This window comes from Dendrobium catenatum, unplaced genomic scaffold, assembly GCF_001605985.2.
Source record: "Dendrobium catenatum unplaced genomic scaffold, ASM160598v2 fragScaff_scaffold_716, whole genome shotgun sequence".
In the NCBI taxonomy this organism is placed as follows: domain Eukaryota; kingdom Viridiplantae; phylum Streptophyta; class Magnoliopsida; order Asparagales; family Orchidaceae; genus Dendrobium; species Dendrobium catenatum.
Window position 1 is genome coordinate 2708298 of NW_021319178.1, and position 18417 is coordinate 2726714.

An 18417-nucleotide genomic window follows, 5' to 3' on the forward strand; every position below is an offset into this window, starting at 1 on the left:
AATAGAATATTATTTTGACATTGAAAAATAGTGTTATAGTACGATAAAAGTGTTAAAATATTATTTTACACAATCCCTAATAATTTAATTATTTTTTAAAAATGTGCATTTTTGCATGTTAGGGTTTTCTGTTGTCTATGTGCAATTCTAACACATGCTCAATTACATTTTAATTGTTATAATATGATAAAAAATGTGCATATATGATTAAATAATATTTAGGAGTCATAAGAGACCAAAATACTTTGAGATTTTTTTTGTGTCAAGGAATATTTTGGCGTCTATAAGGCATGTTCTAATGGCTGCAAGTCATTTTCTAGTGTCTATGGGCATATTTTAATGTTATGAGCACAAAAATAAGTCATAAGGGGCCAAAATTTTTTCTAAGTCTGTGAAATGTGATATAAACTATTTTATGATATGAAATACAATTTATTCATTTGTTTAGTATTATTTTTTAATAATTGCATAACTACTATATTCATATTATATTTCGTAGTGCATTAATTTATTAGATTCCATTTAATCGCTTTTAAATATTCAGCAAAATATTTAATAAAGAATTTTGAAAATTTAGATCAAATTGTGTGACCTACTGAGCTGTTGTAGCTCACTGTGATTTTGCTTATGGTTTTTAAATTTTGGGAAGGGGAAGAATAATGTTGGTTATCAATTCAATATCACATTATAGGTGTTTTTCTATTTTAATTTTAATACAATCATGGTTAATTTATTATTCAGTTCTATAATTGATGTATGTACTCATGTACTGTAGTGTAGTTACATTTTGATGAATAAAAAAAAAATCTTATGGATGAATTTATTTTCAATATGTGAATGTTTATTAGCTTTGTAGTTTGTAGTTTATTTAAAATGATTGTAAGAGAATCAAAAACATTCTGAAACAAGATATTGGGATTTGTTTGTTACAACTCAACGCAATATGACCTATCCTAGTTGGGTTGGGTTGTGACAAACTTTTGTGGTATTAGAGCATTAGTTTTGGAATGGATCGTAAGATAGAGCTATAGTGATATGTAAGTCTAATGGGGTAGTTTTGTGTTTTTCTAGGTGTTCATTATTATTTGTTTCATGAATATGTATGCTCAGTTGTATATTCCGTGTGTTTATGGATGCGTCAGAGTCAGATATGACAAATTAGCAAAGTGGCTGTCAAGCGGCTCCTATATATAGTACAGCTCTAACAGTGGGTTCTGATACAGTTTTGTAATTTGCTAGCCTGATAGCCTAGATGATGGGTGTGGTACAGAGAAAAGTTCCTGCTGTAAGATAAGATGAGGTATATATATAAAGTTCCTGCTGTAAGATAAGATGAGGTATTATATATGGGGGATTGAAGCCTCTATAATTTGATGGCACTATTGAGCCTAGAGTTGCAAAGGTCTAACGAGGTTAGAGAAGTCATTTGATAGTATACATTGACCTCCTGAGAGGAAGGTACCGTTAGCAGTCTTTCTTTTAGATTGTTAGATTGAGTGCTGGTGGATGAGTCAGCATGAGGAGAAATTTTTTGGGAGATTGAATTATTTGATTAGCTAGGAGGAGTTCTCAAATGTATTTAGATATTGGTTTGTACTACCTTTTGCAAGACAGAAGATGTATGAGACCTTGATCCTACATGAATCTCAAGGCATATTCAAGTTAGAAACTTCTAAAATTAAATGTTGGACCATTCAAACTCCATTTTTAGTAAACTTAAATCAAATTAAACATCTAGAGGAGATGAATCCAACGACACAAAAATTGATCCAATCCTAGCACAAATGGGCCAAAATCTAGGGATCAAAGCATATTTGGAAGCTTCAAAACCTTAACTGGATGACTAGATGATATCCAAATATGGCATGCTTATAGTCGAATCAAGTGACTCGGCGAGACAAATCTAACGAGCCTAAAATAGCTAAATTATGACCTCATTAAGGCATTAAATCCAAAGAGACAAATCCAAAAACTCCCCCCAAGGAAGGGCCTCATTTGTAATCAAGAACACTAGTGGATGCATGTTAATAACTCCACCTTATAGTTTTCTTAATCGAGTCATTCATTCTTATCAAAGTACTTGGTTTGTTTTGTAAATCCCTCTTCCTTTCATAAGAGGGTGTATTTTCCTCTCTTATGCTTGGTGCCTCGTGATTTTTCATTTTTAAGGGATTTTTACGTAAAAATTAAGGTGTCTCTCATGAATCTTGCACTCATCTCTCTTATGTTTCTATGTGTCGGATCTTCATGCAAAAGCTAGCATGCTAAGCTTGTTATCTCTCTACCGCCTTAAATGTTCTACAACATAATAATAATTATTTTTCTTGTTTAATTTAAACTTTTTAAATATTAAGTTCCATAAATAAGAAAATGATGAAAAATATATCATATACGACATGAAACATCAGCCTTACGATGGATTGATTATGAGAGTAGATGTATTAGTAGGGGTGATAATATTTCTCCTGAACTAAAACTCGACCCGAAAAATTCTGGGTTCAGATTAACCTGTTTACAAAACCCTATCGCGTCTGCCTGCCAACTGCTCACGTCGCGAGCCTAGTAGCCTACCCCGTACATGTTTGCCTGCACAGCTCAGCGCACTGGCTGTCCCTCATCCGAGGATCGCCGTTGAGCACTGGCAGCAAAGAGCGAGCGACAAGCTGACTCGTGTTCACCGTCCGTCAATTGCTCACGAGCCTATCGTGTTCATCCGCACAACACAGTGCATATGTTCACACTCCATACCGGCACAACGACACTGCTTCGTTAGGCGCTAACTGCCAATTGTTTGAGTCAGCATCGAGCCTTTTCCACACCCCGCACACACGCAGGTTTGCTCCCACACACATGCACAAACACTGGGTTTGTGGATTGGTTCAGGTCAACCTAGTAACCCGCGCAGGTCGAGTTCAAGTTGAAATTCATATCATGTATGCAAAATTGAGTCGGGTTAAGGTCAACCTGTTTGGACCCAGGTCAATTCATATTGGACCCAAACTTGACCCATTAACCCGTTTTAACACCCCTATGTATTAAATCCATTCTATGTTAAGAATGGTAGACATAGTCTTGAAAAAAATTGATTAAAAAGTATTAGAAATTATATTTTTCATTAGATTTAAGTTAGAATTTAATACTTAATAAGATACAATGGAGAAAAAAGATTCATGTAGTCGACTCCACGTAGATGAATTGATGAAAATATATCACAACATCTTGAAACATTATTTTGAACATAGTGAAAGAATAAAGATATATTTCTTTCAGTTTTTAGAAGATAAGAATTGAAAGATTTAAAAGATTCTAATATTATATATAACCTAAAATAATTAAGTTAATTTTAGCAATTAATTAAGGTGACATGCTCTAATTTTTTTTATATTTCTTATAATGGCATGAAACATTACCTTTTAAGGGCTAATTTAATATAAGATGAGGTATGAAAAGAGAAAAAATTTTAAGCAATAATTTTATACAATTTTATTAAGGATAAATAATTAGTTCTATAAATAAACAGAAAAGGAAATTTAGGAGGAGGATAAGACTAGGAAGAGATTTGTAAGGGATATTTGGCTTGGATATCTTCAACATAAGATAAGAGATGTCTTTGATTTAACACAATAGCAATTCCTCTCGCTTCTATTGACAGGGGATATGCTTTATAAATAATGGATTTTAAAACCTAAAGTATTTCATCATGTCTTTGATGTGTAATACACATAAAAAATTGCATGAATATGTGAACCCTTTAGAAAAAAAAACACAATTCATTACATCATGTGATAAGCATGATATCATGAATATGACAATTATGATATTAAATTATTCTAGATATTTTGCTTATATGAATATGGTTAAATGATAAAACATATTGAATATAAATATATAACTTTGCATGATGTTACTCTATGGGCATGTTACATCATATATGATGCTCATGAAATTATATGGATATGGGATGCACAAGTGATGTCCTTTTTCAATACATATCAATGAGTCCAAATAAATTTGTATGCAGTGTCTCTAACAGTCTAAAGATCACGAACTTTAATTAAATTCACGTGCTACTAAAATTCCACAAAATCTAGCAATCGATAAATATAATCTTAGGCTTCATTTGGCATAGATTTCTTGTTGTTTTCTAAATAACTTGAAAAGTTCCATAAAGGATATTAAGTTTTGTACATAGGGAAGGAGCCAAGCCTGCAAAATTCATTGAAAATGAGATCCTCACATGTACAAAAATAATAATAATTAAAATAAAAGCAAAATAATTCACTGAGGACAATCTCATCAAGCAAAAGCTAGAACAATTTTTTTTTTTTTGTGACATTTAGGCCAATTAAGGCAAACTCACACGCACATCACATACGCAAGACTTAAACTTAAGTCCTCTTGATTGGTAGCCACTCCCGACCAACAGATCAAGGTGAGCTGCCTAAAGCCAGAACATTCACACTACATTTGAAACAACAGGAGATAAATATACCAATAATTGTAGGAGTGCATATCTATTTTAGATAGCTGAGATTCAATACATTTGGATATTTCAAATCTACTTTAGTGTTGAATCATCCAAAAGATCAAATACATATCAAGAAACTGCAAGCTTCAACACACCAAGGCTTTCAAGCAGCCTCAAGCAAAGAAAACAGGAGTAAATGGTCAGTAATCCAACCCCCAAATTCCTATCCAGCTTCATCCCTTTCCTTGGTAATATAGCCAGAGCCCACAACAGTCCCCCTATAAGAAATCCAATAATCACAAACTGAGAAGGATCCTCAGGAATCACAAACGCTTCAGGATAAGAAGCCCAAGAAGAAAGGACAAGTGACATCCCCAACCCAACCAAAATATTAAAAATTGGACCAGCGTAGCAACCAGAAATTGCAATCTGAGCTCCATCCTCTCCTCCATTAATGGCCATGGTCACATTGGCAATGAGATCACCAAGAGAATTCCCCCAAGCCAAAACTGTGACTCCTAGAACAGAAGGACTTACCCCAATTATATGCCCAAAGGAGACCAGAAGAGAAACAAGCTCCCCTGCTACCATGTAGCTCCACACAACACTCATCAGAAAGCCACCTGCAAGCCATGGTAGTAAGAGCTTCGGGGGATGAGATCTTTCAGTTCCTTCCATGGCAGCAAATCCTAGAATCATTCCAAATAAAGCAGCAAAGAGGAAGATTGTGATGCTTTGTTCTGAAGATATACACCCTGTTTGAGAATTCCATAAAGTTGCAAGAAGAATTGGTGATAGTGTCACAGAAGCCACAGCAAATGGTTTAGACCATCTCTCGTCTGTCACAATCGGGATTGTTAATCTTCTTGGGAGAAAGAGCGGAAGCTCTACCAAGAAAAGGAACCAGCTTGAGGCTGCCTTAAGATTTAAAAAGCTCAGCTTTGCTTCAATTTCTTTGTTTTCAAGAGGTTCTTCAACGAACTGAAGCTGCTCCACCTCAATAGACTCTAACAATGGCAATCCAAGCTCATCCTTACAACAATGGGAAGTGGAGACGATGATAACATAGAGAATGTACAGAGAAATGAAGAAGATTGACCCCAATATGTGAATTCGGCCAACGACTAGTATCAGGAGAAGGAAAGAGAGGGTGACAAGCAGGTAACACAGGTCTCTGATAAAGCTGAAACCATCGACGGCGACAACATGGCGCCGCGAGCTGCCGCCGATACAGATGCTGATAACACCGACGACGGCACTAGATACAAAGAAGCCACCGCCGAGAACACTGCTAAGGCCAACTTCGCCGACACGGCCACCACCGGCGAAGGATACTATGCTCGAGAAGACATCTGGTGCGCCGTTGCCGAGGGAGAGGAGGGTGACACCAGCGATGGTGGGGGAGATATTCAGCACACGGGAGAGGCCCTCAAGGGAGGGGCAGAAGTATTGGGAAGCAGTGTTGCCAAGCAAGTAGAAAAGAACCAGAAGCCAGAGGAAAAGGATGATGTAGCCAAGAAGAGGAGAATTGCCGAAGACACAGTAGAATAGCTGGAGGTAATCAAAGTAGCCGCGAGTGCCGCAGTCGTCATTGATTTTGAGGTAGGAACACTTGCTTTCGCTATCTTCTAAAGCTTCTATTGCTCTGCAATCGTTAGGGGAAGAGCGCTTGAGTATGAAGGAGAGAGAGATGGATTGAGTTGAAGAGGAGAGGATGGAGGAGAAGAGGAAGAAGAAGATTACGAGAATGAAAGAGAGGTTAATGAAGATGTGATAGGATTTACATAGGGATGCAAGAGCCATGCATGCGCCTGAAAAGGATTTCAGAAAATATTGTATTGCGGAGATTTATTAAAAGAAGAGGTTTTGTGGAAAAGAACAGAACTTGATCACATGTTTTTGAAGAAAAAGATGAAAGGCGACTCCTTTGAGCTTCATCTGCGTCTCCTTTCGATCTCAGCAACTTTGTCGCTGTCTCTCTGTAGTTCTTCTGCGAGCTTTTAGGACGGGAGAGGAAGACGAAGTAAAGGTAAAGATAAAAGGAGTAGCGAAAGGGGCTCCCGTTCTCCGGTTACCAGACGGTTGTGAAGGTAAGTCATTAAATAGCCAAGTGTAACCTTAAATTCACAGGAAATTTATAATCTTTAAAACAATTATAAGAAATTCATCATAGAAATTATTAAAAATCACTTCAAATAAAATTATATTATAATCTTCAATTTGTTAGGAAAATAATAAGTTACTCATTTTTTTTATTTGAGAATTTTGATGCAAAATTTTAAATTTTAATTTCCCAAAAAAAAAGAAAGTTTTTGAGAGTGACAATGGAGGACGATAAAGCGTGGCATTTGTACCTGTCGGCTGCCGTGGTGGCAGAACCGCTGGAAGTGGGGTTAGAATTTTTATTTTTTTTGACAATTGGCGGATGGTGAAAGGTAGAAGTCAAATAAAATAAAATTTGACAGTATAATAGCAAATATAAATAAGAATATTATAGCTGCATAATTATTTATTCTGGATAAAGAAGATAGTTTCTTAAAACATCATTAAAATTGATGGCGTATTTATTATAAAATTTTTCAATATCATTTAATTATAAATGAATGTATTGGAGTTGGATAATTTTATTTTTAAATAGTCTTTAAGTATATGAATTTTTATTTCAAACTATTTTTATATTAACAAGCTATAATAAAAAGTTGTTCCAAACAAAGTCTTAATCAATAATTTTAGTGATTTGCAATAATGCAAATATAAGTGTAAAATAAATGCATAAAATTATTACATATTAGAATATTTGAGATTTAAATTGTAGTAGATATAAATTGTAGAAAATGAATTTCATGGTGGATGTTAGAAGAGTCTTAAGATATCGGGTCTATTGTACAAAGTGATCGCGAGATAGATGGGGATGTTATTAGTAGAATTCAAGTTGTCTGGTTGAAGTGGAGGAATGCATTGAGTCTGTTATGTGATAGAAAATTACCTTTCAAACTTAAGAGAAAATCCTATAAGATGGTTGTGAGACCTACAATGCTTTATGGCACAAAATACTGGTCATTAAAAGAAAAGCATACAATTAAGTTAAGTGTCACAGAGATGATAATACTCAGGTGGATGATTGGCTTTAATCTTAGAGACAAAATTTAAAATGAGCATATACGTGAGAAGGTTGGAGTAACTTCAGTAGTAGATAATATTAGAAAAAGTTGTCTTAGATGATTTAGTCACATAAAATGTCTACCTTCTAATATCCGATTACGAGACTAGATGCGTTAGAGTTGACCTATATTAAGAGAGCTAGAGATAGACCTAAAAATATTTGGTTAGAAAATATTAAAAATTAGATATTTTTATTAGATTTAAATGAGAATTTGATTCTTAACAAGATACAACGAAAAAAATGATTCAGGTAGCCAATCTAACATAGTGAGTTAAAGGTTTGATGTTGTTATTGTATTTTATTTAATACGATTTAATAAAAAATATTTTATTAAATGATTCCATCTAACAATTTATCAAATAAAATTCATACTTTATTCATTTTCTTTAATGATCTTTTTTAACAGCTCCAATCCTAACTTCCTTCTTATATCCTTAACGCCTATGCCTTAACTAGCATCTACACCAACACAGAGAGCAATACAAAGTCTCAAATGCCTTTCTTCAGCGTATGATATTCTCTCAATTTAGAACTTTTAATGCAGGACACCTGTAGTAGCTCTACATCCGGACGTCAATAAAATATCGTCATGTGCTCTTACTCTCTACCGTACGGCCCGACGACCCGACCCGGACCAGAACCCGGTATTGCTATGTTCGTGTATTTCTAGGTATTGCTCGATTTCGCTCGGTATTGCTAGGTATTGCTTGGCAATAACAAGAAATATCGCTCTTTCAAGATCAATACCGAGCAATACCTACCAATACCGAGCAATACCTAACAAAACCGGGGAATTGCTCAGTATTGCTAAGTATTGGTCTTGACAGAATGATATTTCTCGTTACTGAACAATACCTAGCAATACCCTGGTCTGCACAAATCAGCTAATACATAACAACACTGGGTTCTGGTCCGGGTGGGGTCGTCGAGCCGCGCGGTAAAAGAGTAAAAGCACGTGGCGACATTTTATTGACGTCCGGATGTAGAGCTACGTTAGGTGTCCTGACCTAATAAAAGTTCCTCAATTTAAGGGGAGGCCATTGCCTGAAATGATTGACTGAACTACATTCATCTAATTAAGTATAGATCTATCAATTACTGTTTACTAAAGATAAGTAATTACTTCGATTTTTTTTTAATTATTTTACTGTGTTAATTTCTCTCCATTGTAGAGTTTGAATAATAATAAAATAAATATTTTGATTTATTTCAAAATAAAACTTCCTCCCAACTTTCATTATTTAATTACTTTAGGCTAGAAACTCTCTTTTGTTGACGATAATCTTCTTGTTGATAAGACTAAAGAGTGAGTTGAATGTAAACTTAAATTATGAAGTCAACCTTAGAGTCTAAAAGTTTTTATTTGAGTAGATTTAAAACCGAATATATTTAGTGTAATTTTAATGGTAATAGATCTAATGGGGGGTTTGTGACTTTGAGCAATCGTCTTAAATAAGAGTATACATTTTAGATATCTTGTGTGTATTGTTCAGAGTGATGGTGAAATAGATAAGTATATTATTAATAGAATTCAAATAGGATGGATGAAGTGGAGGAATGCATCGGGCTTGTTTTTTTTTTTTTTTTAATGCATGGGGTTTGTTGTGTGATAGAAAAGAACCAATCAAAGTTAAGGGAAAATTCTATAAGATGATAGTTAGACCTACAATGCTTTATGGCGCAGAATGTTGCCAATTAAAAGAGAAGCATAATATTAAGTTCAGTACCGCAGTGATGAGGATGCTTAGGTGAATGAGTGGTTTTTCTATCACATTAAAAGGAAGCATAATCTTAGAGACAGGATATGAAATGAGCATATACGTGAAAAGATTGGAGTAGATCTAACAACAGATAAGATTAGAGAGACTCGCCTTGGATAGTTTGGTCACATAAAACGGCGGCCTTCTGATGACCCGGTTAGGAGAGTAGATGTATTAGATTTAACCTATGTTAAGAAAGATAGGGATATACCTAAAAAAACTTGGTTATAAAATATTAGAAATGAACTTTCTTCATTAAATCTGAATGAGAATTTAACTCTTAACCAGACATAATGAAAAAAAATTGATTCATGTAGCCGACCCCACATAGTGCGATAAAGGCTTGATGTTGTTGCTGGGCTATAAACTCTCACTAATTTCCCACATATTTGGAGGTTGTAAAGCTACAAGAATTTAGGAAAGGTGAAAGAAGAACATGAGGAGAATAGCTTTATTTATGTAGCTCATCTTAGTTTATAAGTCTATCGGTTGTAAGTTTAAGCTTTTCAACTAAAGATCATAATGCTTATCTAACATCATATATTCACAAGAACAATAGGCCATGCCATGTTATGTTTCCTCTGAGGGAAGGACACCCATACAAGCTTCTTTTCCACAAAAGCAAGGCAGGCCATTTGGCCTGAGGTGAGTATCTCCATAGCTAAAGGTGAGCTCCTCACCTTCTGAAATATCTAAAGCAGCAAAGAAACAAAGCCTAGGAAGAAATGAACCAGAATTCCTCACCAGCACGACCATCAGATTGCCACCGTCACACGAGTGATTGATGAACCGAGCCACATTTCCAATCTTGGTTGCATCAATGTTGACCCTCAGGCAAGCTTTACCAGACGGAAGATGTTCTCTCACAACAAGAAGTGCAGGTGAAAGCTTGTTAGTGGATGCAAGCTCATCGTATGTCTGTAACCGCCTTCTCGCCTCTTCTGTTGTCACAAATTCGCCTGCGCAGAGGGAAACATTCATATAAGTTAACTAGAAACTTTCCATGAGATTTGCATAAGGATTATGCTTGCTGCAGCATTCTTAATCATATATGCTCTTTTGAAGCAGCTAATGCATGGAAGCTTCTCTAAGATTTCGTTTGGGACGGCTTTGTTACTGTTTCTTAAAGCATATTTTTTGTAACAAAATTAAAAATTTTGTATTAAAAATCAATAAGAAAGCTGCCCCAAACGAAGCCTAAGTTGACACTTTTTAGGCTTCATTTGGGGTGGCTTTCTTACTGCTTCTTGAAGCAGCTTTTTAGTATAAAAGTTAAAATTTTTGTACTAGAAACCTGCTTCAAAAAACAGTAAAAAAACCGTCCCAAATAAAATCTTAGTGTGGATTACGAGTACTAAATTGCTGATGGAATGCTTTCTATCAATGTTTCACCAGCATGAAGAATGTTAATGCCAACTTCTGGTATGAAAATCTTTCTTATATGTTTGCATAAAATCTCAATAGGGATATATGCCAAAAAAGAGTAATACATTATACATCTAGGTGATTTTGCAACAAAAAAAAAATACTTACAATGGAAATAAAAGTCTTCAAATTATTAATCATAAAAAATGACCAAAAGTAACCCAGTAACCACATCCTTCTTTTTTTTTTTTTTTTGGAATGATGAATGTCAAGACACAAATTTGAAATAGATGAAATTCGAACCGAGGACATTAAGAATCACTTTTTACTTTTTTAGGTTATTTACCAACTAACCAGCTAACACTAAAAGAAAGAAATGAAAGCCACATCATATCATACAAATAAAACAATAATCACTTCCAAGTTGTTTACCGACTAGACTAGTTGACACTTAAAACAAAGACCACATTGGACAAGGATAAATAAAACAAGAATCATGACAACATTCGCATCACATACATAAAATTAGATATCCAGGGGAACTGGTTGCTATTAAGATGTTATTTTGCACATCAAAGAACAAAAGAGAACATTTCAGACTTCAGTGAACAATCAAACGTAACGCCAGCAACAGCTAATAAGCTCAGGCATTGTTTATGCATAATGGTTAGCAAATAATTCATTTAGTTTTTAATGATTGATAGAAGCAATAAAAAAATAACCAAAACATTGTGATGACAAGACCAGCCAATTATCTCTCAACAAAGTCAATACCTTGAGAGATCAGTGATCATCCTTCTATGGAAGAGAGCACAAAAAGCCTGATCAATGATTAATTATTCTGTGCAGACGCCAAATACTGTTCGGGGACCAGCCAAAATGCGCCACATCATCCCTTTACTCAGTACCGCGGCTCGGTTTTGCTCGGTACAGCTCGTTAACGCGGCTCGGTGCCGCTGATGGGATTCTGGTTAGTCTCCGGACAGCGTACTACGTCCGGTCTCCACACAGAATAATTTGTTGTCTTGCGTCCGATCTCCACACAGAATAATTTATCTTGATCAAGACTTCTCTAAACATTTTCATTATCATATCATTAATCATCCTTCCCCCAACTGTTGGGTTCAGCATTATAATTCTTATTCCTCGTTCCTTCCCGCTAAATGTTGCATGTGGTGTTATCCCTAATTTATGTAAATTTTTGTGCATACTTTTAGTCTCCTTGATTTGCTCAAACAATCTTCCTACCCAACCTCTACTAGCTTGCATGTGCCCAAACCACTTGAATCTACAACATCAACACCATCCATTCTAGCTGATACTCCCATATGCTTCCTAACAGAGCAGGTTATATTTTCTAGCTTTATCAAACAACCAACCTAGCATTCTCATTTAACATAGTCATTCATAAAATATAGAATTAGCCGGTCTTGCCTCCAATTGGTAAATATTTCAAGTATTCTCAACATTATCTTATTAAATATTATTCTGGAGGCAACTTATTCTTTAGTCAACAAATGGTGAAATACGAAAAAGGTATATAAGATACAGAAAGAAAAAGAGAAAAAAACGGGATAAAGAATTATAGAAGGGTTAAAAAGAAAAGAGAGAGAGAGAACAGTTTTAGAGATGATAATACCCGCTTCAATATTCAATAATAAGTTGATTTGAAATTCAAGCTTAGAACACTTTTCTATGCTAAACTAATTTGGTAAGATGCTAAATGTTCTTAAAAAACTCCTAACAACTATAATTATCATGCAACATTCACATAGATTGATATAAACTCTTCCCTGAAAAGTTGGAAGGTTTCCAGCTTTCCATGGCGGTGGTGGAGGCAAAATTAGCTCGTACATAGATCAATAATTAGGGGAAGAAAATGCAAGTAGCTTTCAAAGAATGTGACAGACATTAGGAGGTTTTTGTAGCAGCCATAATAAACATTCCATCATGATAGTAAAAACAGACAATTCAATCCAAATTGTAATAGGTGGTAGTGGTTGTAGCACAAAATTAATGGTAGATTGAGTAAAGAGAAGAATAAAAATGTTAGAAAAGAAGATATGAAAGTGTAAATAACTGGTAAAATCCTTTATCTAGAATCAGGATATAATTTCAAGATAGTTAGCCTATGATGGTAGAGAGAGGAGGAAACTAATAACAAGGAATTTCTACAAAATAAAAAGTAAAATTGGCAATTATGGATACTCCTTTAATGAAATTTGATGTGGCCCCAAAAGGCTAATGATCTCAGCATACTCAAAGTCACTCATAAACACAATATTAATTACCAAAAGAGGTGAAATTTTAAAATTTAGTATGATCATAACCACTAGATCAATTTCAAATTGATCCTCAACAGCATCATCTATTGCTTCTACGATTTGATCGAAGGAGAATGAATGAGTATAATACTTATTGATAAATTGAGATTGGCAATCATCGTAGCCATTATTAATAGAGGAAAAGATACAATTAAGAGCTTGAGGTGAGTATCCCTGTCAACTATGTCTACTATATGATAGACTAAGCAGATATGCAATGCCGATAGACATATTAATCATTGAGGTTCGAGTGACTAGTCATAATATTAGTGCAATGTTGCAATAATCCATATCTATTTTACTAACACGCTAATCAGTCAAATCTCAATATAATACTTTAACCTTGCATAAGAGCTATGCCTAGACCTAAACCTCAGTTCATCAACAAGGGCTAGCTTTGGGCAGAAATTGTCTTAAAAGCTGAAAATTTGGATTTGAGTTCAGTTTTTGGCTCAAAAGTTTCTTAAGTTAATTTCCCTTAACCAAGCCTGAATGTAATTATATGTCATATTTGGCCTTTCAAAATTAAAAATTAAATAGACTTGACGTAGTATATAAAGATTGCTTTTGCAATTAAATGGTATTCAAGAATGGTTCTTTAAAACATATTCCCTTTGGGTTAACACCAGTTAACATCAACAAGTTAGGTACAACTCTTTGTAAGAGTTATTAACAAGGATTCAACGATAATAAATAGAAAGAATTTGATGATAAGCTGAGAAAAATTCATATTTTTCAAGTGGCCCACAGATAAAAATCTCTAAATGATTTGTTCTTAAATATCATATTAAGAAGTTGAGATTTTTATAGCATTACAAAATTATTGTTAAGAAAAATTTTGAAGGTAACTTCATGTGTGGTTGACTAACTCCTCAAGTATTAAACATTTATAAAAAATTAAAATAAATCTTTCAAGCATGTTTGGAATCACTTGACTTTTTTTTAATGCTATGTTGTAAGGAAAAAAAATTTAAATAAAAAGAAAAATGTCTTTATTGTTCTAAAGAGGAGAAAGACCTAAAATATATAGTTGAATGTTTTTCGAGGAAGGCAACAATCCAATCTATTTTTACAAAGTGGTAAATGAGAGAATAAATCTTAATCAACATGATAAGAAAGGTGATGACAAAATAATTTGATGATAAGCATCCACTACTTTCATAGATATTTCTAAGCATCTTTTGGTAAGAAAATTATTATGATTACTTCATAAACCTTTTGAAATTATATCCCCATGATGATGCATTAGAAAGATTAAGAATGTGGTGTTCTATTTAGGATCTAATATATATCTAGGTCCTACTTGTTTTTCTACAAATGTTAATAATGTGTAAAAATATCAAAGAATATTTGTCGCTCATGTTTTATAGTAGAGATGTATCTCTTGAAAAATTATGAATTACTTAATTTCAGACTTATCACCCTACTTAATGCACGAATCTCGTAATCGCTTATATTGTTTATACATATTGATCATTTTGAATTAAAATCAAACTTCTATGGGAATATTGGCAACTCTCAATAGTTGCATAAAACTCTATAAAACATAAAAAGCAGGATGTCCATGTCGGGCACATGTGGGATGAACCAAATCCTCATTAAAGTTTACATCAAAGTCATTTCTAAACTATTGTGGATTCCTCTCAATGTGCTTTTATTCAAGGAAAAGATGAAAAAATATTTCATAATAGCACACAAGATTATTCATTCCTGTCTCAGGAGGAAGGGTGAGAAATTTATATTTAGGGTTTGAAAATGCTTATGATTCATTTAATAGGAATTTCATTCTTCTTATTCTTGCTAAAAGGCATTTTCCCCAAAAATTCATTCACTTGGTTAAAGAAACCTTGATCCAAGTCAACATTATTCTAATCATGGGGAGTTGAGCAAACAAATCAAATGTTATAGAGGATGCAGAATAGCGACCCTCTCTCCACTTTTCTTTTCAATATCATTGCAGTTAATCATAGATAAATGGAGCAGTGTAAGTGTAATTTGACAGATAATCCAATTACTAGCATTCAATTTGCAGATGAGACTAGGATATTTCATGTTGTTAAACTTCACCACTCAATTCCAAAGTACTAACCTATTCATTAAGTTTTATGGATCTCTTTTACATACAAAATCAATAAAAATTTGAGAAATTAGACGGTGAATTATCTATCAAGGGTTTGTATAGATATTCTTATTAATTTCATTTTAAAAATGCTACCTTATATTACTTATCTATCTTTTTTATTCTTATATAGGCAATTTAGAGCATTAATTCTGTTAGAAAAAAATAATAATTTAAATGGGAGTGTTGATGAGAAAGGTGTGACCTTTTTATGTGGAATAATGTGTAGCCCCGATGAGTATGGTGGATATGGCATATTTGGATCTGCGAAGCTTTAACATTTCTTTACATGAGAAATGAATTCAAAAATCTATTCAAGGAGATAAATCTTCTATTGGAGGAAAATCCTTCAAGGCAAATACTTTGAAAGGATCAACAAAATGATTTTTTGGAGGAAGCTAAACTAAAAGTCAATTTTATAAATTGGGTTGGAATGGTAGATCTTGTTTCATCAATGTCTCTTCAAAATTCAATAATGGTAGTGCGATGAGGTTTTAGAAGGATAAATATATCGATAGATAATATTCTTTTTATTACTAGATTTAATCAATTAGCAAATTATACATGGCACAAGAAGTACACCATCAGCTCTCAATATTCATTGACAAGTAGATAGAGAATTCATTGGAAAGGAAATGTTCCCTCTCATGTTAGATGTTAATTGGCGCAATTGAATGTTTTGTTGGAGAATATAACTCTTAATTATACCAGAAATCAACTTATTCAGAATTCAGATGTGAAAATTTTTTTGTCAAGTCTTAGATGGGTTTTTTTTTTCATTTTCTTATTAATGATATTTGTTTGGCTAGTAACTCGGGCTCAATTTTAAAACTATTAGTCACTAAAGGCAGTTGTTGTGTGTTGATTCACTTATCTAAAGAAGATTCCTAGTAAGGTGCATCTCCAATTATCCACATATTTATGATTCTCTCTTCCAAGAATCATGGTATGTACAAGGCTTCCCCTAAGAATGATTGAAGTTTTTTGGAGTAAAAACTCATTTCAGTAGCATTCAAACCATTTTTGGACATTGGAGAAATAATCAAATTGAGGATCTTAAGTATTTGTGGCATACTCTTTTCATTAGTCATTTGATATAGCATCACTACATTGGCCTTCTTTTGGATATATTGATGTCAAAAGGCCAAGGGCGACAGAACTAAAAGTTTATGAATGACTTGGCTTCCCTAATAATCCTGAAATTTATCTTCCATCGGTCTAGCTACTGTTTGGAATTTTCTTATCATTTCATTCTTTTGTATTTTCTAATATTGTTGCACATATTTGTACCTTTTTTAATGAGAAGGATCTTGTACCCAGGATTTTAAACAAACAAACACAGAATAAATATGCTGATGGCCTATTTTCGTTTTCTGTTTCTTAAAAATTAAGCCATGTTTCCTGAAATTATTGAAACATCAAAGCAGCCTTTTCCCTGTTTGACATTAATCAACCCTGAGAAACAATAAATATGAAGTAGAACAAGATATGTTATATTTCAGCATCTTAAAACAACAAAAACGAAATAACAGAAAGCATGCAAAAAAACAAAAAAATCAAACATGGTCCAACTTATGAAAAATATGATTTTTCCTATTGATTTTCAATCTAGCAAACTTAAGCCCCCACTCAAAGCAGAAGCAATAGATTGGAGATTTACAGTTGACGAAAACTCAAAGGCTTAACAGAAGTTCATAACTTTATAATACCTGCATACTCGCAAATGAACTCCCCTTTGTTCAGGACTTGATCCGCGTGCAATCCCCAGCCCTTCTTCAAATCTCTAACAATCTTAACCCTAACGCCGATCCCTCGCTGCGTAGTCCTATTCACGCACTCCAACCCACACGAGCAATGTACCCCACATTCCCTCAACGACCCCACCCCTATTCCTCCACCATCATCAAAACCTGAGCAAGGGCACCCCCCATCGATCGAGCAACCGACGCAGTCACATCCAGAGAAAAAGCTGACTGTTGTGACACTGGATATGAAATTCGCAAGAGAGAAGGGGTTGGTTGCAGGCCTTGAGAGGTTTCCGCCCCAGGACTGACAAAAGGGAGGCGGAGAAGAGAAGGGGAAGCGGGAGTAGAGGAAGTAGGAATAGGGCGTGGGATCCGAGGTCGGGTTGTGGAATGGGATGGGATAGATCTCGAGACCGCGGGCGGCGTCGGCGACACGGCGAGAGTTGACAGTGGCGGCGACGCGGCTGAGGGAGCGGCAGGTTGAGGCTGCGGCGGAGAGGGCAGAGGGAGGAAGCCAGGGTAGAACAAGAATCGCCCATTGCTCGAGTGATTCCGCTTCGCCGGTGGTCTGCTTCGTCAACTTCGACATTTCAATAAATAACATCAAAATTCATTGTAGGTAATATCTCAACCAGTATCTCGTTTAAGGCTTCGTTTGGGACGGCTTTCTTACTGCTTCTTAAAGCGATTTTTTAGTATAAAAATTTAAACTTTTTAACTAAAAAGCTGTTTTAAGAAGCAAGAAGAAAACCGTCTCAAACGAAGCCTAAGAGAGAGGAGAAAATTCTAACATTTGTTCTATTAAAATATTATTTAGATTCTTTTTAAGATGATTTTTTCAATATTTTTAAAGCAAATTTTTAATATAAAAATATCTTGAATTGAAAAAAATTTATACTAAAAAATACTTTAGAGACCATTAAGAAAACCACTCAAAACAAAATCTTAATCATCATGTGTGACCTTTATTTATTAGTTAATATGAAGATACAATATTATAAGAATGGAACTTTTATTTGGTCCGGTGAACGTACGCTCCTCTACGTTCGGCCACCAATATTTTACTGACACGTAGCATGAAGAAAAGTCGCCGACCCCGACCCGCTGTTTTTGGGTTCTAGCGCGTGCGTTTTTTTAAATCCTTGACGAGCCGAACAACATCCCATCACCTTTTCGATATATTTCAAATACCTAGCAAATACCGAGTTGTACCTAGTTTTTTCTAGCAATACCGAGCAAATCCCTAGCAATACCGAGCAAATCCTGAGCAAATACTGAGTTGTACCGAGTTGTACCTAATTTTTTTCTAGCAATATCGAGCAAATACCTAGCAATACCGAGCAAATACTGAGTTGTACCGAGTTGTACCTAGTTTTTTCTAGCAATACCGAGCAAATACCTAGCAATACCGAGCAAATCCTTAGCAATACCGAGCAAATCCTGAGCAAATACTGAGTTGTACCGAATTGTACC

At 34.6% G+C, this 18417-nt stretch overlaps 2 protein-coding genes across 2 annotated transcripts; both read right to left on the reverse strand.

Moving 5' to 3' along the window:
• Window positions 1–4308: 4308 nt before the first annotated feature.
• LOC110096525 (cation/calcium exchanger 1-like) lies at window positions 4309–6560 on the reverse strand. The gene has a single exon (XM_020822536.2). It carries the CDS (start codon window positions 6269–6271, stop codon window positions 4598–4600), a length of 1674 nt encoding a protein of 557 aa, XP_020678195.1. The 5' UTR covers window positions 6272–6560; the 3' UTR covers window positions 4309–4597.
• Window positions 6561–9815: 3255 nt separating this feature from the next.
• LOC110096832 (histone-lysine N-methyltransferase SUVR3) lies at window positions 9816–17546 on the reverse strand. The gene is made up of 2 exons (XM_020822959.2): window positions 16909–17546; window positions 9816–10350 (listed from the first exon to the last, which is right to left on the reverse strand). Exons 1-2 carry the CDS (start codon window positions 17531–17533, stop codon window positions 9962–9964), a joined length of 1014 nt encoding a protein of 337 aa, XP_020678618.1. The 5' UTR covers window positions 17534–17546; the 3' UTR covers window positions 9816–9961.
• Window positions 17547–18417: the final 871 nt, after the last annotated feature.

What these genes read in the sequence shown, in the direction of transcription:
- LOC110096525 (XM_020822536.2), bottom strand. Translation starts at nt 6,271, where the DNA reads ATGGCTCTTGCATCCCTATGTAAATCCTATCACATCTTCATTAACCTC.
- LOC110096832 (XM_020822959.2), bottom strand. Translation starts at nt 17,533, where the DNA reads ATGTCGAAGTTGACGAAGCAGACCACCGGCGAAGCGGAATCACTCGAG. An exon ending in GTTCATTTGCGAGTATGCAG is followed by an intron (nt 10,351 to 16,908) that starts GTATTATAAAGT and finishes CCCTCTGCGCAG; the next exon opens with GCGAATTTGTGACAACAGAA.